Here is a 24,387-nt window from a genome sequence, read left to right as displayed (position 1 = left end):
CCTTAAAATTGACCCCAGCGGCAAAGCTTGAGGCATCAATGGAATACACTTCGAATTTTATGACATCTTCTTGCCACAGTTAAACAATTTATTGCTCTCTTTATATAATGCAATTTTAGAAGGTTGCCATATTCCAAAAACATTTGCAGAAGCACTCGTAATTAGTTTTTAAAAAAAAAGGAAAGACACCTGAAATACCCAGATGTTATTGCCCCATTAGTCTGCTAAATAACTTTTATAAAATTCTTTACAAAAATATTGACAATGAGAATTACTTTAGTCATTCAAAGTTTGGTTCATGAGGATCAATGTGGCTTTTTACCAGAAAGATTTCTTGGACAATACAAACTTTTTTAACTCAGGCGAATAATAATACCAAAGCGGAAACCATTATGAATGAGGCAGAAAAAGCCTTTGATCTGGTGAACGGGAATATTTGTTTTACTGTACTAAAAATGTGATTTCCCTCTAGACTTAGTGGACATGCTAAAGACATTATACAACAAAGTTGAGGCGAAAATATTAATCAACTCACAAACTGCTGGTATAGTCGAGATCCAGAGGGGTACCCGGCAGGGCTACCCGATGTCCCCATTTTTATTTGCCCTGTACATCGAGCCGTTAGTGAATCTGATACGCAAACACTCTTTAATTAAACCACCAGTAATAGGGGCACCCATATTGAAGCTATTTGCGGATGATTTAAACCTTTACCTAGAAGCCGTACAGCAAATATTAAGCAAACAATTGAAACATTCTCCAATTTGGGGGGGGATAAAAAAATCAATGATAGCTAATCGGAGACTTAATATTCAATTGCCATAATCAGATTCTACCCCAGGCCATCCAGTCCCAGCTGGCAACAAAAGGCAATTTTGTTTGATACTTAGGTTATGTGGGTCTCACATGACTATACACAGCTCTTTGCACTTAATTATACCACAACTCTTAATAAAGTCAGCAAGATTTTTAACAGCTGTCATAATCTATCCCTGCCTATAATTGGAAGAGATTCACTGTTACAAAATATTTTACTTCCATTGTTTATTTTTATCTTTTCAAATGTTATTATTAAGATTCCACATAACAATTTTTTAGAAATAGACCAACTAGTTCAGATATTTATCTGGGCAGGAAGGAAACCACGGACCAAACTAATAACACTGCAGCTGAGTCTGGAAGAAGGTGGTTTAGGGCTTCCTCACATCCAAAAATATTTTCAAGCCGCCTTCTTGGATTGGTGTGGACACGCAATTTCAACACACGACTACGGGCTCAATTTTTAGCTCCATCAAATTCTATTGGAAAAAAATACAGATTTAAAAATATTTCATTGAAATCCCCAGGCTACCCAAACACTACATACACAAGACTCCCCAGACAATTCTTGATAAATTTAATCAATTAAAAAAAGAGTGACAATTTACACCCTTACATCCAGAAACTAAACTAAGGCACTGAAGGTTTCCGTGGATCCACAGACCTTAAAAAGTTGGGAAAGGCTAGGAATTCAGCAAATAAATGATTAAGTAACACAAGGAGAGATGAAGTCTTGAGAACAAATTAAAAAAGATAGAACAGAAGAAGTCTCTGCCTTAGTATTCTCTTATCTTCAGATCTCTATTCTAGTAAAAAAGCTACAGCTCCACGATGGTCCACTTTCCAAAGCCATAACTCATGCATTATATGTTAAATGAATGTTGGGAATTGGGAACAGTTACCATATCTTGCATCAACAGATCTATGATCAAATCGTCCCAAGAGCTCTTCTAAAAATACAGGAGACCACGGGGTGACATATAGAGGCAGCCCAATGGAAGGATTATAATAGATGGTTCAATACGGCCAGTCGCTGGCGAATTCTAAACGATTGGTACTCTTTTCCAAGTGGCAACTATATTATACCCCCATTAAAATTGCAGAAAATCTTCCTAGAAATATCATCATTCTTTTTAGATGTAATCATTTAAGAGGGGACGTGTTCATATTTGTTTCTCTTGCCCCAAACTGGCTGATTATTGGACTAGGATCTTTCAGTCTGTAAGTAGGCAATTTAAACATAGCAAAAATCCCCATCCTCTGGCTATTTTATTTGGAATCTCTAATCCTACTTTAACTGTGCGACAAAAACAATTTGTTTTAATGTTTCTTTAATAGCCAGGTCCCTGATTTTACAAAACTGGAAATCACCGCATCCACCAACATTCGCACAATGGGTAGCCAAAATGAGAAGCTCGAAAGAAAGAGAAGAACTCTATTCCCTTGGGATAGGGGCTATTCAGAAATGTGTACAAATCCGGGAAGAAGATTAAAATTAAAATCTGTAAGTACTGTAGCAAAGAGGGGAAGAAACAGACGTAGATAACTAGTGGTAGTTATAAGACCTTTAACATCATATATGTCATTACAGTCTGTCTATTTTATGTTATGTATTTTTATTCAGGGATAGATGCCCTTTCTAAGCATCCAAGAACCATACTGCACATGACTATTTATTGTACTGGAATTATAAATTCTAGAGATATTGTTTTTTTGTATTATGGGTCTGTGAATAATTTAATAAATAAAGTAAAAAAGAAGGGCTACTGCTTTCTTCAGGCTCCATCAAAGTGCTCACTCATGACCAACAACTCTGTATCTCACCACATAGCCTGGATCCCCAGGCCCTTCTGTTAATATATATATACATACCCAGTGTGGAGGTGTAAGCAACAAAGGTCGTGGGGATGATACACTTGGAGAGCTGTAAACTTGTTATCTCCCACGTGCCATGCAAACCTAGCCAACAATACTACAAAATTCTGGACTATTGGTAAACAACTTTCAATCAACTATGAGATGTCAAAGCAGCTGTATTTGATTTGAGGAAGAGCTGAAGTAAAATACCCTGCAACACTCCATAAAACAAAGTAATAGCAAGTGATAAGCCGAATGCCTGCCTAACTGTAAAAGAGAAAGTTATCCATCTTTAAAAGAGAGAGAGAGTACGAGATATCTGCTGTGTAACGCAATATAAATTGTATGCCACTATGAAGCACGAGTTTCAATGTTTAGCCATATAGCAAAAAAGATGTTTCACTCAGCATCATTGTAGGACCCTCAGGAGTGTACATAGTTCTCCTGGTTCTAGCAGGACATGTCAATCTGTCCCTTGGACCTTTGTAGGCAGGAGATTTAGATCCATGTGAGGACTTACTTATCTTCATCACTTGTATAGCAAGTGCAGCTCGTAGGACTGAGGAAAAACTTCTCTGCCCCATACCATTATAGACTGCCAGCTCTGACTAAGAAGTGATGGCACATCCGAATGTCACATGGGGGAAAACATGAACTTCTCAATTTGGTTCTCAAAGGACTTGTTCAGTAGCGTAATGGCCTGAGGGTGGGTAGAATTAGGAATAGGATGGTGCTAATACAGTGTTTGAAGACTGCTCCTAACTAAAAGAGACTTACTGCCCCCCTTGGATCAAGCTCTTTGTGAGTGGTGGAATAAGGGCTGACTTTTATTTGGAAAATATAGGCCGAATGTGTAACATTGCCTGGACCTACGTAGCAAATAAGGACTACCATTTGTCAGCTTCAAAGTTTGCAATAAGAACAGGAACCCGCAGAGATTAAATTGGGATGCATTATCAGAAAAAAGAGAGGCATGTAGCAGTGTTGCCAAACAAAAAGCAAAGCAAGCAGATTCCAACAAGCACCTGTGTCCCATCGAATGTGACTTTGTAGGGAGCCCTAATAGGAACTGGGAAGTCAGTCGTTTGCACAGAGTTTGTGAGCAAGGTAAGCTCAGTCAATGAGTTAGTCAGCTGGAAGGGAAGGCTGCCAGTCTAAAGTGCAAAATTAATGAAGTAGAAAAACAGCCCCCAAGATGCATCACTTTAACAGAAAATGGATGCACAAAACAGGGATTATGTAATAAGGCAAAACCAAATCAGGGTCATAAGCCTGCAGAATAGATTTTAGGTGATGACTGCAATCTCCATTTAGTGAATTGGATAAGACACCTGCTGGCCCTGCATAGGGAAGAGGATCCTATATATGTGGACAAGTGCCGACATAGCACTGACAGACATAAACGAGGGCGGTGGACTGGCATTGATCTTTCGTGTAACATATTTACAAGACAAAATGAGGATTCTGCAGGCTGTTAATAAGGAAAGAGATCTGCATCATAAGGGATTGACAATATTATTTCCAGACATAGCATCTGAAACTGTGTAGAAATAAATGTATTTACACTGTTAAGAGAGAGTGTCTGGCAAAGAAAATAGACACAAACTGAGCTAAATTTCAGATCACATATAATGAAACTCATATATTTTCTGAGCAATGGACAGAGATAAGGATACTCTGAAACAAGCGCAAATACAAGAGGAAAGTGTAAGTGGTATGAGATGACAAGGATACAATGTTTTCCCAAACTGGGATGAAGATTCTCTCATCTTCTCTCCTGCCAGATGTTAATGGTCCCACATATCATCAAGGAAGCAGATAAAACTGTGCAAGGGGCGAAAACTGAGATTTTTTTACATGACACGTCGCAGTTACATTCTTAAAACTAGGAAGGTGTTCTTGGGAATACGTTTTTTTTGTCAACATGTTTCTACCGATGTCTATGTTCTCAAGGAGCAAAAATAATTATTCAGGATGTGGTTTAAAGAGATTAGAACTACCTTCCCAATAAGCAACATAATGGATACACCGGCGTTCTGTAGGTCACTTGCGTGGCCATAGGTCCTGTGTTGAATTTCTGCTGTTTTAAACTGTAGGGAGGCAACACTGCCAGCCAACTGTGAATCAGCTGCAGTAGGCCTGACAATAAATACACTAGTAAGTAAAACTGAACAAGACACTTGGAGCCTTATTATGTGTTTGGCGGTCCAAGCCCACAGTGGCAGTGTAGCTACAGCCGCACCAGTGGTCCGACTTAACAGTTCATGCAGTGCAGGAACTTGCTTTTGCGTTCCCATTGTGGTGCCTTTTTTAAAGGCACCGCCAAGGGAACCCCAAAGGACCACCAGCCAGAGACTTACAAATTCGTAATCTGGCGGGAGGTTTGTTACGACTTTGGTGTTCCTGGAGTGGTCAGCAGTGCTCCAGGACCAACAAAGTCATAATAAGGCCCTTGATGTTCATTTGAAGATTTAAATGCCACAAAGAACCCAGGACCAGTGGCCTATCAAGCACTCTACATACAAATGCAGTAGGACAGAAATCAGATGTTGACCTATCATTTAGCAAATGGTAACAAATGTCCAATACATATTCACTTTCTACAATGCAAATGTACTATTTACATTTTTGCCTGTTACTCTGACAGTCACATTTTACCGTAGATATTTGACAAGGCCAAGCGAGATATGTTTCTGTGGAGAAAAGCATTTCATCCTCCCAGTTTAACTAGATGAGACAGTTAATGAAATGCCTTAATCAGATCATTTGTTTCTCTTCTCTGTGTTTTATGTGCAGAATGTAACTGTTTACTTTGCACTTCATGACTACTTCTCAAAATCCTTTACTCAGTTACAAACCATCAAAGGCACAAAAGGCACAAAATATCCATGTAATACATTCAGCAGTTTTACTTCATTCAACATTCATAATAGTGTTACTGTCAGCACATCCCTCAGGCATAATACTAGCTCCAAATCTTTCTTCCATCCATTGATAAGATTACAAGCAGCGGTCAGTTGTTCAAGAAACACAGTTCAACAAGCATAAGGAAATGTAAAAAAACTTTTGAAAATGTACCCCAGCGGCCAAAATTAATCATAATGTCTGCATCCCCTTCAGTGAGTCTGGAAAACTTCAGCGGTGTGACATCACTCCAAACCTTAAATGCCCTGGCAAAGGCATCATCTACAGTTTCAGAGTCCAAGTCAGGGGTGTATCCCAAGATCCTATATAAAAGAAGAATACAGATTAATTTCAGAAATTTACCTGAATTTCAAGAAACACATGGGTCCAATTTACAAAGCAATTTACAATCATGCTCATAAGCTTAAGGCAGTAAATTGCTCAATTTACTAAGTTTAAACAAGAAAGGAACCTTTTTCTTTCTCACACTCACTGTCAATACAATATACTTAGAATAAATGTCAGTTCCTCAAGGGCATTCACCCTTCACATTCATACACTTTACTTTCTTGACTCTGAATGCTGTTTAATGTAAAAAAAATATTTTATTCAAATCCTTTGATGACTGAAACACATTGTATACAATATGTCCTTAATATAATATAATATTATTCTAAAACCTTTTTTATAAACAATATTACTACTCCATACAAAAGATTGTCACACGAATATCACAATATTGCAAATTTGTGGACAACTAGTGATGAAATCTGCATTTTTGGAATAAATATGTTCCTTGTTAGTTCTGTGAATACATAGAACAGAGTAATTATCTGTTTAAGAAATCTGTGGGATACAATATTGTGCCATTCGGGTGATGGTAGTTTATACATAGTATGAATATTGTTTTAAAAAACGTTTTAGAAAAATATTGTATTATATTAATGAAATATTGAATACATATTCACGCCATGACTGTTTGGTCGGCTCTCTCGGGCCGCCCGAACCAGTTATGCGCACTTTCCCCTTCTCCATGCCCCCTGACTGATGGCTGAGTAACTGCGCGCAGACTAATCAACCGTGCTCGGCAGCATTGTGATTGGCTTAGGGGAGGCAGCCTGGCTGCCTGCCTGCTTCCTGTCCCTGTCCGAGTCGAGACAGGAGAGCAGAAGCTGAGAAGACGCGGGACCCGGCCTCAAGGTAAAATTGATTTTTTATTATGACCCCCGCATGACCTCTCCCCCGTGACACCTCGCGCCAGCTCCCACCATCCCTGAGCCATGCTGGCCGCAACTGCTTCTTGCCTGTGTGTTTCTCTCCCTCTCTATATTTCTCTCGCTATCACTTTTCTTCTCCATGTTGTTCTCTATCTCTCTGCACTGCAGTTTTAGACCAGTGCCCATACATCCCTGTTTACTTACTGTTTGTTACCTCACCTTGCTTTTCATGCACTCTGTAGTGTCCTGCAGGTCACGTTCTAGTGTTCCGCAGGAAGCTGTGCTTCCAGCCACTCCCTTGAGGGCTGGAAACACATGCACTTCCACACCAATCCATCACGGGTGTCACGAGTGACGTGGCCCAGCCAATGAAAGGGCCCGGGTGCACGTGCTCATGCCAGGTACAGAACCTTACTACTTAGTGTCAGTGTCAGATACTCGCGTCATGTGGGCCTAGGGCCCGGCACCACAATGGCGACGAGTGGGTCTGACCCCACATGTGTCACATCTGCTGCCATTCAGCCGTTCCTCATGAGGGGATGAGAGTCTTGTTTCTAACCTTCCCCACATTGCTGCCAGCAACTGTGAGCAGTGACAGAGTGCTCGGTCCCAGACCACTCTGAGATCAGGACACCCCTGTACTGCAGACCCAGTCCGCATGAAACAGACGCCCTCCTGCAACACCTATGAGAGGTGATGTGACAGCCGCAGTGCCCACAGGTGAGGGAGACATGCGTAGGCCCACAGCCGCATCCCGTGTGAGCTTCACGCCCCTGCTGCGAGTAAAGCCTGCAAGGAAAAGCACAACCCTAGGTCTCAGAGGGCTACCGTGCCCCCACCCCCTCCTTGAAGTGCATGTGGCGACAATAATTAATTGGGCATGCCAGGTGCAGCAGACCAACCAGGGCTAGAACTGTGACCAGGCATCGCCCTGCCGCAACCATGTCTGCAAGCCCATAGAACACCATGTCCACCGCATCAGAGAGACCACTGCAGCCTGAGACAGCATTGCAGCCTGAGACTGGCGGTGGCGGCAGTGCTGCCATGCTGTCGGCTGCGCAGATTGTGAGAAGGCCTCAGACGACAGACTAGTAGCTGCATGAGTGTGGTGAGGCCTGTTCGCAGGAGCAGCTGCTTACCGCCATTCTGACCTGACCAGAGAGGGAGATGTGTAAACTGGCATAGAGCCCCCACCGTATACGTTCCCCTGCCCCCATCAGCACATAGTTTGGTCCGGGGGAAAGGTTGTCCGGCCCCAGGCAGTTGCACTTCACTGCCACAAGGAGGGCACTTATCTGTTGCGGCCCGCGAGAGAATGCGGAGTTAAAGCACTGCAGCAAATCAAATTATGACCATCAGCAAGCCGCCCCTCTCAACTGTGTGATCCTCACTCCCAAGGCCCGCAGGCACAGACCGCCACATTGGAGAAGAGTGCAGTGCACTTAGCGGCGGACCCACTGCACCAGCCAATGGCAGCAACACGGAAAAAAAGACATATAGACATAAAATATAAGTGCTCAGGACACTTGCAGCCCTACCGTACCGGCACAGTGTCTTCCTGGCCCTCCAGGACCTTCCTGCACATCATGCGTGCCTGAGCCACAAGGCCCTACAGAGTGAGGGAAAGCTCTTGTGGCCCGAGAGAACCGAGCAGGCCCGCAGCACGAGGAATGCTGCCGGGCCTCCTACAACCTGCCTGCAGCGGCATCTAGTGGCAACTCCTGACACTGCAGCCACCAAAGAACACATAATAGAAGCAGCCCTGACAAGTCTACCAGTTCTATAAGCAAAATACCGTCCATAAGAGGGAGGCCCAGCAGTGCCCCTCTTACTTTGGTCTTGTATCCCGGGATACAGTGGGTAGCATTCCCTCCCAGTAAGTGAAAGTGGCACAATACAGGACCTGCTAAAGCCTGAAGAAAGGTGACTACTGCGCCACCTAGAGGACATGTGCTGCAAAGACTTATGAGAAAGAAGCAAAGGCAGCACTGCCAACTGCACATTGACCTGCCTGACAAAGCTGTCAGCTACATGAGCCCCACAGCTACCCTGAGTCTGAGGAAGCAAGCAAGCCCACACACTACATGCCACCCCGGCAGGCCAAGAGCATCTGGAGAGGCCGCGTCTTCACCCTATCCAGTAAGTGCAGATGGAAGGAAAGACCTGCAGTACTGAGCCACTGTTTGTAGCCTAGAACAGCTGACTACCTGAGGTTCCCATGCCAAGTACAGAACTTGAACTGTAAGCCTACGATATCGTTAAGCACACACCACCTTGTAGCCGCCTGTCATGGCAGTGAGGACAGCAGAAATGCTAAACCACTGTAGAGAGCATTTAGTAGTGCAAAGATCCCTCAGCCAAGACAGCTGCCAAGAGTCTGTTTCAATTCAAGAGCAAAGAGTTAAGAAGGCCAGCAGTGCCCTGTGACCATTTCTCCACCAATGCACTACCCCACGTAAACTTACCAACCACAAACCGGGCCATCGACAGCTCTGCACCTCCTTTGCTATTGAGAGACATTGAAGATCTGAGACACAGACAAAACAGGAACGGACTGCACCCTGTGACCTTGGTAAAGGATACTGTAAATCAAAGGCAGGGCCCAAGCAGATGAAAAGGGGCAGCATAACCTGCAACGTTGGCAGGCACAAGGAACTTCAAGACACTCACAGTTGCCCTGGCCAAGAGAAACATCAAGTGACCAAGCAAGGCCCAGAGAAGGCAATATGACTGAGGGCAGCCAAGTCCTGTGAAGACGCAAGGGACATTTGCCGAATGTTTAAACCCAGCAGCCGTCATACGCCACCGCAAGCTAGAAGAGTGCACCATCAACCCCCAGTGGTGAATGAACACCACCGCAAGCTCCAGAGCTGGCACACCAGGTGCCAGAAGAGGACGCTCAAGAGAAGACAGAGCGCACTAAGTCACAGATGCACTTTAGGCCGCGCCAGCAAACCTGACAGCATGGGCAGGTGTCCGGGAGATAGAGACATCTCCACAAAGATAACTGCCTGCTCACACCCAGTTGCTAAGACAGACTGCACCAGAAACAGCAAGACGTGCCCTCAGAGAGGAATACTCAGAGTGACCCTCTGCAACGTGCAAGTGAGAGCAGCAAGGACACATTCAAAGACAGCAAAGTCTCCAGGTAGCTGCTACACCTTGAGCCAAATGGGAAACTAGTGCCAAGCGTGCACCACTGGTGGCTGCTTGACTCTACCTCAAGCAAAGACACTGCAACACAAGCCCCACTAGCAAGACTTGACGACCAGCCAGAACAACAATGTCTCAAAGGAGCTGTGCCTACCGACAGCACGAGCAGAGACTGGTGCAGGGCGCGCACCACAAGCGGCTGCCTAAAGCCACCGCCAGAGAACAGGCACAACCGCAAGCTACACCACAGGCACACCAAGTGCCAGAAGAGAGCAACTACGTCACTACTACACCAGCGAAGCCCCGCAGTGGGCCAAAGACCACACAGAGTGTCCTCCCTCGCACTGCCTCCAGATGGAGTTGGCAGTGACCCACAACAGGCAAGAGAGGAGTCCCACACTCCACACGGCAGACCGCCACAGCAACATGCGCTCCAACAACCAGCGACACATGACCGGACGTCAAGTCACCCAGCAAGCAAGGAGCGCGCCGGAGCGAAGGCAGAAGCCGGCACCACGACAGCGGCACCTCGAGGTCCAAGCGCAACGCCTTCGAAGAAAGAAGAGTGACAGCCCTGTCACCCCGAAGAACTGGATGAACACAAGTGTGCTGCAACGGACCAGCATGGGAGAAGGCAGAGGACTCGCACAGCAAGTCAAGAGCACACCCTCACACGCAAGACAGCCACCAAAGCGGACCGACGTCCCTGGATACAGCCTCACAGGAGAATCGAACATAAGCCGCAGCAAGCGCAAACCGAGTCTCATCCCAACGCTTCCCCAGGCGACCGTCCATCCCAGAGTGTCAGCAGTCTAAGGCAAACGGCATCCCTGCTCCGGACTGCCGATGCCATGGGTGAAGATCAGCACCGAGTGTCTTTCCTCTCACCGCCTCAAGATGGAGTCGGCAGTAGCCCCAAGTCAGGCAAGAGAGGATCCACACATTCTATGTGTCAAGCCACCACAGAAACTCAACCTCAGCAAGGCGGAGGTACAAGGCTGCCAAGTCTCTCCTGACATCCAACTCTCCCAGCAAGTCACCACCACCTGTCATCCCAAGTCACCACATTGAAGGCAACCACGATCACGCCAGCCATCAGCACATGGGTCAAACAACACCACTCCCAGAGTACTGATGGACTAGAGTCCTGCACCGTTGCCACACCAGCCGGCAAAAGAAACCTGAGGCTACCTGTGGACATGGCCTACACCTGAACCGTGGCAGCAAGAGTAAGTCTCGGCTAAGACTCATCCACCCTAGAGGGTTTTGTGTGCGACTAAGTAACGGCTCCTCGGTGGTCATGCAGCTGCCTCCAGTCGGCACACAAGCGGCCCCAGCGCAGCCCTCCTGCAGTCCCTCAGCAACCCTGACAACAGGCTTTCCCAGGCGGGAGAGTGAAAGGAGACTTTGCCCGACCGACAGGTCATCGTTGCAGCCAAAAGGTTCCACAAAGACAATTGATCAGACAACGCCTCCATGAATTCTCACCTGGGACTCCATCCACGTTCATGACACTACCCACTATAAGGAACTATTAGAAATCATCACAGACCATCACCGATGTCAGCAAAGTGGAAGCCATGCGAGACCGCAAGACATCTCATCATCAGTGAACTGATGGTATGCAGTGGACGTCTCCAAGCTGGTGGTCGTGTCCTGAAACCCTCAGGCTAAACTATGGGTGCCTGCCGGGATGGTCCTGTTGCAAGCACAGTCACCAACTAATGCCTGACGTCTTCCTGCCATCTGACTCAGAAGACTGATGGACTCTGTGGTATCTAGTTAACTGTTTGTTTTGTTCCCACAGGTTGGAATAAAGTTTTGTTTGTTCCTCAAAAAAGTTGGGGAGGAATGTAGTGTCCTGCGGGACGCGTTCTAGTGTTCCACAGGAAGCTGTACTTCCAGCCACTCCATTGAGGGCTGGAAACACATGCACCCCCACACCCATTCATCACTGGTGTAATGAGTGACGTGGCCCCGCCAATAAAAGGGACCGGGTGCACGTGCTCATGGCCAGTTACTTAGTGTCTGTGCCAGTTACTCGCCTCATGCGGGCCTAGGGCCCAACACCACATACTCCTGCTTTTCTGTAATAAAACCCTAAACAGGAGTTTGTAGGCATTCACAAGTTCCCAAGGCCAACCAGACCTTGAATCGCCCACTTTCCATCACTCCGCTGGGCTTCATTTTTGCATAATTTAATTCAATCATTGCATACACTTGCAGAGGAGTAAAACGATTTTCTCCAGATAGTTATTATTTTGTGGATAGCTGTCTGTCTTAAATGAAGTCACTTTCAGCTGTAAATGAAGTTTATGGCTGCAAAATCTTTGTGAATCGGGACCACTGTGTATTTTTTTAAAACATCAGGAGATTTGGTCAACATTCGTTGAAATGTATTTAGACTCCAATGCGCTTATTCTGTGTATTTGTCACTGCTATACGGAAATCTTTAGATAATTGAATTTCTTCGCCTACCCTGTCAGTCTGCTTACCCTTTCTGTTCCTTTTCTTTTCCTTCATTTCATGGCCTCTTTTAATTATACTGGCTTGTGAATTGGCTTCCAATGTGTTTATCCTTACAGCAATGAAGTGATTATTAGTTTATTTGTGTGGTTTAGCCACGATAAACACTGTTCTTACTAACAATTTTTCTTCATACTGTATGTTGCAAGATGCTAGGTATATAATATGTACATAAAAACCCCAACATAGCATAATTACTTCCTGTCTCTATTTGCTTACTTCTCACTCAATTTAGAAACCTCCAGTATTTCTAATTTCTCTGCTCAATCTTCTATTGTGTGTTCCTGCTTGCCTGTCATAATTCTTTGCTGGCAAGCAGCCTCGTCTCCTCCGATAAGAGGAGGAGCGCCATCTCATTTGCTCTCTCAGTAGAGCAAACATGAAAAAATGATATTAAAACAATGTTATAATTTTATTTTTCATCACTGAGCCAATCTAGGATGGGCCATCCTCAAGTCAGCAGCATGGAGGAGGAATGGGGGGGCACTGTAAGTGAGCTTGTCAGTTTGGTCAGCTGTCTCTGGTCGGCCAAACCAACATGCGCACTTAGGTTTCCCAAACCCAAACTGTGTTGTACAGCTGAGTGGAGAACAGGCACAGGCTCCCAGGCCCTGAATGAGTGACAAACCAGCTCACTCAGACCAATCCTGTTGCTTCTCTCATGCTGAGTAATAGTAATACCAGCGTACGAGCAGCATGTAGATTGGCCTGTGGGAGTTTGGGAGCCTGTGCAGTACACCCATGGACTGCCAGGAGTCGGGACCGGAGAAGGAGAGCAGGCAGATGGCAGGCAAGTAGTTGTTTATTTTTTTGAGGTTTTGCTTCTCCTCTTCACTGTTTCACCACATTTTATCAATAGCAGCTGGCTTTTCTGGCAAGCAAAGAGCCACAGAAGATCATTAAAACCTTTTGCTTTGCAGTATATGTGTTAAATATGTTAAATTTTCCTGAATGCCATACATGAAGCTTTCAAATTAAAGTTAAAATACTTATTTCATGAGTGCTCTGTGGCTCGTGTACACAGACTAATCATGTCATCCTATTGCACAACTGCACTGTTGTAAATTGTAAAGAAAAAATTTATTTATTTCAAAAGCAAACTGTGCTCCTATTTACTTAACCTATTTCAGTCCCTTATCATAGAGTCACTATCTGGTTTATGTATGCATTCTTTTAAGCAAGAATGGACTTTCCGATTAATATTCAGAAACTACGTATTGTGCTTTTCATAAAAACATTCTCGATAATATATAACAGTCAAAGTTTGGAGATGCCCTCACCTTAGGCATGGACAGCAGAACTACAAATACATTTTAGGTCTGGCAAAAAAGGCATCTTTAAATGCCTTGGCATATCTCATGAATTTATTACTTAATAATAATACCGAAAATAACACATAGAGATGAGCTTTAAATTAGCCCCCTTCTGTCATTGTGTACTCATTTTGGTTCATCCCACAACTTATAGAGTTTTAAAAAACGGCCATTGCTTTGTTAGCACTGTCAATCATACACATTTCAGCCACATTTCTGGCTATCCAGTCTATGTCTGAGGTGGTAGGCATTAAGAGTGGGCCATTTTTCCTGTTTACTTGTGGGTCACCATCAGAAGATTTGTGCAAGTACAGGTCAAGGAGTCCACTTCAGGAAGCAGCTGCACTTAACACCATGCAGTATGGATAGCTTATAATAAAAAACAAAATTCCACATAAAATTATTCATAAAGTGACCAAAGTGTATTGGTCTCAGAGGATTTCCTGATATTCTCCTCATAAAGAATGGCCTTTACATACATTTACAAGCAATGGCAATGTGCTGTAATGTAGGATCTCAATATGGAATACTAAGGTTCTGGAGAGAACATTGTTGTAGAGGGAATTGACTGGCATCCGTTACTTCATGGCTGGCAAAGGGAGAATTACGCCATTAACTGTTGATTCTTAAAATTAAAGTTTCAGCTTGACTACTTGCTGTGGTGGTGTCACTTCAACACAATGCCACTAAGTCCGACTTTTAAGTGAAAGTGTCTCTTCAGTTAATGAGGGCGTTAGCCAAAGAATAAGTCATCATGCATGCATTCTGTCACTCATCTTACCACTAATGCATCCTTTCATCTGCCTACTCATTCATTCTTGCATTCATCCACTTACACAACCACAATAAACTTACACACAAACTCAACAACATATGCAAAATAAATTTAAAGAATAACATTAGAAAAAGGGAACACTCTGCCACCTAAACATGACTGGCATACTCATCAAGGCGTTTCAATATTTATTGAAGCATTGTTATTCTTGTATAAAATATGTGTGCTGAGATAATTGGTAGAAGGAAACAGATTAGCATAATTAGCATTACAAGAACAGTGAAAAGGATGAACATTTCCACCATTGTGCTAGGACAGTGAATATATGCCACCGTACCCTAGTACAACGCCTCAGCAACATCGGGATCCAAGAGAAGGCACTGGAGGGGATCATCTCCTTCCTCGCCGGAGGAACCCAGAGAGTCCGACTCCCCCCGTTCAGATCCGAGGCCACCGAAGTCATCTGCGGCGTACTCCAAGGATCATCACTCAGCCCCACGCTGTTCAACATCTACATGAGCCCCCTTGAGGCCATCGCACGCCAACACAACCTCAACATCATCTCCTACGCCGACGACACCCAGCTGATCCTCTCCCTCACCAACGACCCCGCCACCGCCAGAACCAACCTACACGAAGGGATGAAAGACGTAGCCGAGTGGATGATGAACAGCCGCCTGAAACTGAACTCAGATAAGACAGAAGTCCTCATCCTGGGATCTTCGCCCTCCGCCTGGGACGACTCCTGGTGGCCCCCTGCCCTGAGCAGCGCACCCAAACCGACAGACCACACACGAAACCTGGGCTTCATCCTGGACTCCTCCCTCTCCATGACCAGACAAGTCAACGCCGTCTCCTCGTCATGCTTCAACATCCTCCGCATGTTACGTAAGATCTTCCGGTGGATCCCCACCGAAACCAGGAAGACGGTCACCCAGGCCCTCGTCACCAGCCGTCTGGACTACGGCAACTCCCTCTATGCCGGAACCACAGCCAAACTTCAGAAGAGACTCCAACGCATCCAGAACGCCTCGGCACGCCTCATCCTGGACATCCCCCGACACAGCCACATCTCCGAACACCCGAGAAACCTGCACTGGCTCCCCGTCAGCAAGAGAATCACGTTCCGACTCCTCACCCACGCACACAAAGCTCTCCACAACCAAGGCCCAAGATACCTCAACGACCGCCTGACCTTCACACTCCCACCCGCCAGCTACGATCGACCAGCCACGCCCTCGCCGCCGTCCCCCGCATCTGAAGAGTCACAACGGGAGGAAGATCCTTCTCCTACCTGGCTGCCAAGACGTGGAACTCCCTCCCCCATCCACCTCCGCCTGACCCAAGACCACCTCTCCTTCAGGAAGCAACTCAAGACCTGGCTGTTCGAGCGGTTGCAGACCCCCTTCCCCCAGTGCCTTGAGACCCTACGGGTGAGTAGCGCGCTATACAAATGCTTTGATTGATTGATTGATATGCAGGCATATAAGAACTGTGTAAAGTGTTCTCCTACCTATCGTTCCCTAACCTAGTCTTGCCTCGGTGGGTGAACTGCCAAATCCCTGCCAGGGTGGACTAACTCCCCATTACCTGTGGATAAGTGTCATCAGGCTGACCATCTTGGTGTAGAGCAGGAAATCCCTTGAGTCGGTAAACAGGAATAAGCTAAGCTGAAATTCTGACATATAGTGACCTCACTGTATCAGCTGAGTGCTCCTCTGTCTTAAAATGGAAGTGATTGTGTACTTATAATAACAACACCCATGTGGCCATGTCGCAAACCCCTGACAGGCTGCAACTGTTTATTCCAGTTGCATGGCATCATTACTTTACGGACAATAACAATGAGGACATTTTGCGCAGTGAACTTATCCCTTGTACTGAATGTTCAAGGTGTCATGATAATGGGCACACAAAGTACAAATGTAAGCAATGCCGATTCAGAGAATGTTATTCTGCATTGTCACGCACGCATATGTATGTCAAAAGTAATTGTGTGTAAAAGATAAGGCAACTTAAGAAACATGAGCATGTAAATTGCAGTGTTTCATACTAGGCCTATTCTGACCACATAACAAAATGAGAATAAAAAATAAAAAACTGAAGAACTAGCCCCCTAGTCCTGTCACTGAAGCGCACTCATTTTCATAAGGATGTGCAATGTGATCAGAAAAAGGCTGTCACTGCCAATGTCTGAAGCGCCTGGCCCATTCCCCAGTTTTTATGGATGCAAGCAAAGTAGTTCAAAGGATATAGATAATATATTTTTATTGTTTCTTAATTATATGATCTTGGCAGAGAAGTGAGCCTCCAATACCTTCCAAAGACATTCTATCAAAAATTATTACTGTGCAAATCTTCTACCTTGAGGTTTTGTAATGTGGGTAATCAACACCAAAATCCATGACAACAAAAGTAATCTGTGAGGTTTCATGTAACACAATACATCTCTGCAGGCTTAACATAGAACAATAACAATCCACGCTTACTTTGTTATTGGTTTTAAAATATATGCTTCATAATAAATGTATGAGACATATTGCCTTTGTTGTGACCTTTAACAAAACAGATAAGAACTATGCCATCTGGCAAAATGTTTCACAATAATTTTTTCAGGATTATAATCTTTTATCATTGAATTGTCATCATAACCAATTCAGACCTACTGTATAGAGCAAACGCCTTTCCACTAGGCAACTATCAGGTACACAGTCATAACATTATAAATGTGTACACAGTTATAGGTGTTAAAAGCATGTATAATCTGTCCTAAGAGAGAGGGGCTAATCAGGATTTTCATATTCTAAATCAATTCTCATGGTTTGTTGGAGAAAGTCACCAAAGCTAAAACTGTTGACTACTATGGTAAACTGTGAGATTCCATTTAACAAAAGATTTGCCTACAGGCTTTGACCTGAGTGTAATAACAATCCACTGTTAAAAGCCTCGTGCCTTTAGCACACAGATTTCACAACAACTGTCAGGCCTATGAGCTTTCTTATAACTTTTCATAATAAACAGATTAAATGTTTGAAATCTGATCTTTTCCTAATGAACCAATAGCTATAGCCCATAGCTTTTACATTGGCTTGACACTATGACCAATACAAGTGTACTTAAATGTGCCTATGATTTCAACAATCTACACAAACAGTAATAAAAATTACAAATATGTACAAAATTATAGTTGGCAAAACAACATACAGCCCCGCTCTAAAAGGCCAAAAAATAATTATCACGCTGAAAATCTATTAATTCCAGGGATTTTTAGACGGAATGATTTACACAAGGACCCTTGCCTACTAGGGTAATATGTGAGATTTCATGTAAAAAATACTGGTTGAGCTCGTAACACAGCGTGATAACAACCGACCAATAAAGTCCTATGTCTTTACAAATGCTTTTCATCATAAATAAACCAATCCTACTGCCTTTGTCATAGTGTTTTATAATAAAGAGAACAAACTTAAGGCTTCGGACATAACTTTTGCAAGTGAACAAATCAGGCCTGTATATCCTTTATCATTGGTTTATCACAATATCCAGCTAAGGCCCATTGCATTGAGCATACGCATTCCAACATGTGAATCATCTGGCATTCAGTCACAAACTTAGAAATGTAAACAACATTACAGCTAGCTAAGCAAACTACTAGGTCTCCTATGAAGGCCAAACAAGGATTATAACAGGACAAAACTTCCATGCTTTTGGTCAACCAACCCTACAATTCTTGCCTTTATGGTAAACTTTGAGATTCCATGTAAGACAATATCTCCTTGCAGACTTTAAGAGTAGTAGAAATCCACACATAAATACCTATTGACTTCTTATGTATCATTTTGACAATATATAAGACACACCCACTGAGTTTATAGTAACTTTTTAGAATCCACAGATCTAGTTTATAGCCTTGGTCATTGGCTTGCTACCATTATCAGAAAGGCCCTGCAGTGCTGAGCATAAGCTTGATTTCGCACATGGCAACCAGAGACGAACCAGAGATGAACAAACACTATAATTATCTAATAATCAAGCAGCTGGATAAACCAATAGTCAAGGCTGTTTGGAAGGTGAGCAATCTCTGTGGAAGCACACAGCTTGTGACAAATCAAAAGCTGTACTCAGATGAGCCAACATCTGGGCGGAGTCAGTCACTCTTTGTAGTACTTTTGAAATATAAATTTTTTCGCTCACAGAAGTTCTAATGACAGCTGTGCTGCTAAGCCAGACCTAAAAATTGAAATCAGTAACTGCTTAACCTCACATTAAGTAGCTGTGCTATGATGAATGTTTACAGTTATAACATATTTAGTGCTCCGTATCTCTGCAGAGTGTCCCACAACCCTTTCTGGAAGCAAACTGCAATATGAATTAGAGACAACTGACTAATGAATATGTTATAAAAACCTGTTTGGGTCAAACAAAAGGTACGCAGTTCCTGGGGGAAGAGAAGGGCGGATCTAGGGAAGGCGGGAGACCTGGTAAGCACAGGGACAGGTAAGGGTGGAGTACTCCAATAAGGAGCAAGGGCCCTCACACACCCGAGAGGTGTCATGCTTCATCATAGGGCAGCTCCTCGTTGGGCCGGTGCTGCAATGCCCAACGGGCCCCACGAAGGGACTCTTGGCCGGAGGTCTTCTGGATTGTAAGCCGGATGCCCTATGTGAAAGGGTGGTCGGGCAAATGTGTGGTGAGTACAGTGGGTGAAGTGTGGGTCATAAAAATAGCTTTTCACCACTATGGCACTGGAGCAATGAACAACTAATTCAGGCTGAACTGTTCCCAACGTCATTGTACACCAATATGATACACACCAGCATTAATGGCTTCCACCACGACCAGAAAAGAGGTCTGTGCAAAGGTACGGTTTCAGCTCCATCATTTCCACCTGACCTCCCATCTTGGACTCTACTCTGTACCCCTCTAGCAGCAACCCTCCTGAGTAAAAGGGGCAGCTTACAGCAGGCCTCAGAAAAAAAGATTATGGTTGCTTGAAACTGCAAAACAGCAGCATGTTCTACATGTGACTGGAGATGTGAAGATATTAGCAAGTGAAAGTGCAAGTTGTTTTAAGTGACATCATAAAGCAAACACAAGGAGATGATGGACGTAGCACTGAAACTTTTCAGACACTAGCCCCAGTCACAGATCTGGGTTGAATTCCATAATAGTTCTTTAGTTCACTTTGCCACCCCAGTTAAGACCTAGCCATATGCAATTCAATCTTGACACAGCCCGAATTTCACCCGGATGGAGAGAGCAGATGGAAAATGTCTACTTTTTTCACGAATTGGTTAACAACTTCTAGGTAAAGCCTTTGGTAAATCCAGTTCCGATCAGTTATTTGCCATTTTTAGGGGGAAACTCGTAATGATTGGGCATTGCTGTGGAGAAACCAACTGATTATTTAAATTCCAGCCCTCCTGTATCTTTGCAGCAAAGTTCGGCCAACTCCTAATGAGGCCCTCATTGTCTTTTATGCCATTCCCAAAGCAACATTTGTAGATATCTGCCTGCGATTCACATGAAATCGACTTCAGTAGATTTCTGAAATATTTTGACATATGTATCAACTTTTTGGTGATTCACTGAAATTTCCTGTAACAGCTTTAGAAATCTTTGGCAAACATTGATGTATAGAATTACTCCCATTGAACAGTATATGCAAATATTCATTTCAAGCACAAAAGGACATTTGCATATTTTTTTTATTTTTTCTATACCCACATGGAAATTATTTTTCTTCTCTCAAAGGGCCAGATGTAGGTAAATCCCATTTACCGATTATGAAATACCAAATTTTACCGATTCAGTATTTCAAAATCGGTAAATGGGATGTAGGTCCCAACATCTGGATATGTTACCGAATCCTTAAAAATTCGGTATTTACCAATTCGGTAAATACCGAATCGGTATTTGCTATAGAATCCTATGGGCCTTGAAGCCCATAGGATTCAATTCAAATACCGATTCGGTATTTACCGAATCGGTATATACCGAATTTGTCAAGGGTGCAGGGGGTGTCACTTTGACACCCTCTAGCACCCCCAAAACGGGCATGTGTGCAATGTGGCACACAGACATGCCCTAAGGGCACGTCTGTCTGTCACATGGCACATGTGTACATGCACAGATGTGCATGTACACAGGAATCGGTATTTTACCATGGATTTGTATTCCATGGTAAAATACCGATTCTGTAAGCCATGTGCCAATGGAAAATTGGCTACCCACATAGCATTTTCGGTAATTTTACCGAATCGGTAAATATTACCGAATCGGTAAATATTACCGATTCGGTAATTATTACCGAATCGGTACTTATTACCGATTCGGTAATAATAACGATTCGGTAAAATTACCGAATATGTGCCCCTACATCTCCATAGCCCTTAACCGATCGGAAACGGCCGAAAATCGGTATTTTCGGCCGATTCCGATCGGTAAAGGGCTACCTACATCTGGCCCAAAATCCCTTCTTTCCTAGGGGTGTGTGAAATTCGTGTAATTTGATTTTCAGAAATGTATGAAGTTTCCGAAAACTTGTGTGAAGTTATGTGTAATTACGTGAAATGCAAAGTCACCATTTGGCTTTATGTTCTACAGCCAAATGCGTCCTCGCATCTGTTTTTGAACACAGACACACTTCACGCAAAAAAATATGCAGAAAACACACACACCAAACACACACACCACAAAGAGCAGCAAATAAAGTTCAGGTCGTTTGTGTTGTTTCTGTTTGATCGCGCTACATTTTTGCAGAGTGATTATGTGACAAGGCGTTATAACTTAATTTATGGAATTTTCTGTAACAAACGTAGCATGAAATTACCAATATTAGACAAGATCACGGGGGCGGCATGGGAATTTCGCCTAGACCTGTTCTTCTGCACTGTGTGAAACAGGCATTAACAATTCCAATAGGTCTGGTTTTAAAAGACTAACATATGCAAACACATTCATGCACAAATGTATGAGCTGTGCATGTTATACCCAGGGCCGGCTCTAGGGTGGTGGGATGACGGGTGTCATTTTTTCAAGTATTGGCCGCGTTCCTGGCCAATTTTCAGGCATCAATTAAAATGTCAAGATCACTCTGGTGATTAATGGTCTTCCTGGAATGAGACTGGAGGTTTGTCTGGTGGAAGTTTTTACTCATCCTGAGGTAGCGCAGAGGGTTAAAATGCCTGCTGCTAGGAACATGTTCTATGTAGATAGCAAAGTGCATATAACGTAAATTGGTCAGTGGGTTACTGCTTCTATAAGAGAGCTCCTTTTGTAACCTGTTGTTTATAAGTCAAGTTCCTAATACAGAACGTTGAGCTATTAACAGTCATCAAAGAGCTGCGTGCAAACTGCAAGGTATATGTTAGAGAGATATGTTTTTTTGCCCAGTCTTTCATCATCCTAATCTTTCGAAAATGTTCATTTGGGTAGAAAACAATTCTTATTATTAAAGAGAACCCCTGACTATAATGTTACGTTTTAAAATTCAGAATTTGTGCTTTTCCAGAATAGTGACTTTTAAACGTTATTGCCTGTCAGTAGGATGACATGGCCATCCTACACCTTGTAGTCCTATCTGATTTAACATTTCCTATACACTGATTTACACACATATAATTGTCTCTGTGCAATGTGTGTGTGATGTGAAGTGCTCTGACACCTTACACTGTTATGAGCGGGCTATAAAACTAAATGAATCTGAGAGACAATGGTTCTGGAGACTTGCGGGGTACTGTTAAAGGGTGCTAGTGAGAGAATCCGTGGCAGAGGTGTTCATTGGCAGGGCACCAATGGAAATTGTCACAGAGGGAGCCACCAGGGTTTACGCCGGCCCTGGCTATATCACTGTACGCTACGCCTCCATCAGTGCCTCCTGTATCTCAGACATATTTCTAATTCCCTTGCTGCAGTGCTGGATGGCACCAACACTGCAGGCTATAGGAGTATATATAGCAGCACCATAAAAATGGGAAAGAGGACACTAGGCCCTAACATAGGAGGTACAGAGAGACAGTTTTGCATTGAACGTAAGTACTCTGTGCATTTGTGCGTGTGTGTGAATGTGTTAGCATATTCATGTCCAACCTGTTGCCTTTGAAATTCTTGCTTTAATGTACTCTTCCTTTTATGTTTTTAACTGCAAAATCATATTGGATTAATGTTAATGCTCTACAAATCAGGACATCTTCTGGATTCAGAGAGACTTGATTTGCCTGTCTCCTTTTATACTTATTTGTATTGTAACTTTTCATTTTCCTTTCAGGTTTTAACAGGACAAAATATCAGAAACATTTTGGTTCATTCGAGAAAAAATCAGTTTCACAAGAGTTTACACAAAATAATTAGAATTGCTCACATGCTCTAGACAACCTTAAAAAACATCTGGTCTGCTGTACCTGTATGTGATTTGATTGTTTTCCCATTTTGGCCTTCTTGGGAAAAAGTTGTAACCCGCCACGTCTGGGTTACCACAGCGAGGCTTCTTCATGGTTTCGAGAGTGCTCTGATCCAACACTCCAGATTCAGGTAACCCAAAAAACTTTTGCATTTTCTTCAAAGTATCTTTTAGCACAAAGAGGTTGCATTTTTCTTTTGGGCACCCATAGAACCTGTTTAAATATTGCTTTAGGAAAAACAGAAAATGAGAATATTACTTTGGCGAAAAGTACAAGGAATACTATTCCATTTAGAAATACGTGTATTACTGGAATAATGAAAGACTGATTGCAAACAGTGGAAATACATAGAATTTAAAGTATTAGTTAATCTTAAATTCGGGGATTTTAGATGTTAGTTCGGTTTTTTATCAAGATGCATCTAATAATACACAGATGTAGAAATACAATTAGTACAACTATATTTATTTACATGTGTTATGCTAATAGCTATCAGTACATTGTGTGTAAAACAGTTTTGTGAAAACACAATTATGCTGTTTATGCATCAAATTTGATTCAGGTTATTTTAATGGCCTCATTACCTGTCCAGAGGAAAGAAACTATGTTGAAATACAAGAATCTGGGTTCAAATTTTACGCACATTTTCATCTGTTTGGTGGCAACGTTGTAGATGTAGAATCACAGTATCCCCCCCCCCCCCCCCCTGCATAATATCTGAAAATGAGCCATATTGGCAACTTCTCGCCTTCAATGTGTTAAGTTTCTTATAGCATTGGGATTTCTGTGCTAAGGTAATAAAACAATGGTTTCATATCATGTGAGTGTCAATGTTGTTTCTTTGCTCCATAGTCAAATATCTGGCATTGCTTCGGTTCAGTTTCATGTAATTAAGTAGAGCGGTGAGGGACAGAGATAAGGTAGTCATTGCAGTCATTACCAGATACCCTAATAACTCTGGCTGCAATACTTCTTTGGGACAGTATCAGGGGCGTAGCTTCAGGTGGGTATTTGGGATGTTACACCCCCCTAAAAATATGTTCAGAACTAAATATTTGGGTACAGGTTCATTCAATTGGGTATGGTGCGGTATCTGTTGGATTTCACCAGTGGCGGCTCCTCCACTGAGGCAGAGTGGCGTCGCCTCACTGCTTTTTTGCAGTGAAAGACAGAGAAAATAAAATGAAAATTACTTTTTATTATAATTATATTTTCTCCTACTTGACCCCACAGCTTTGCGTGAGGGGGCAGGGGCAGGGGAGGAGTGGTAGCAACCTCCTAAAGAGTGCAATGACTGCTTGGACAGCCCTCTCAGGCCACACAAAACTTTCTTGCGCACTTCGCATGCTCTCTATGCAGGCTGCATTACACGCAACGTGGAGAATATACCCTCCAGTCAGCATCTGGGTGCCGAAACACGG

General features: G+C 43.4%; 1 protein-coding gene across 1 annotated transcript in view; it reads right to left on the bottom strand.

The window, feature by feature from the left end:
• The window catches only part of MMP2 (matrix metallopeptidase 2), a 207,272-nt gene that overhangs the window by 150,777 nt on the left and 32,108 nt on the right, over nt 1–24,387 (bottom strand). The window contains exons 2-3 of the mRNA XM_086945190.1: nt 22,967–23,193; nt 5,755–5,903 (exon numbers count right to left, since the gene is read on the bottom strand). Coding sequence (XP_086801316.1) covers nt 5,755–5,903; nt 22,967–23,193 — 376 coding nt within the window. The remainder of the gene's footprint in view (nt 1–5,754; nt 5,904–22,966; nt 23,194–24,387) is intronic.

The sequence above is a fragment of the Lissotriton vulgaris genome, chromosome 12 (genome assembly GCF_964263255.1).
Source record: "Lissotriton vulgaris chromosome 12, aLisVul1.2, whole genome shotgun sequence".
Taxonomy (NCBI): Eukaryota; Metazoa; Chordata; class Amphibia; order Caudata; family Salamandridae; genus Lissotriton; species Lissotriton vulgaris.
Note: the sequence above shows the minus strand (reverse complement) of the source record. Positions and strands in the feature narration are given on the sequence as shown.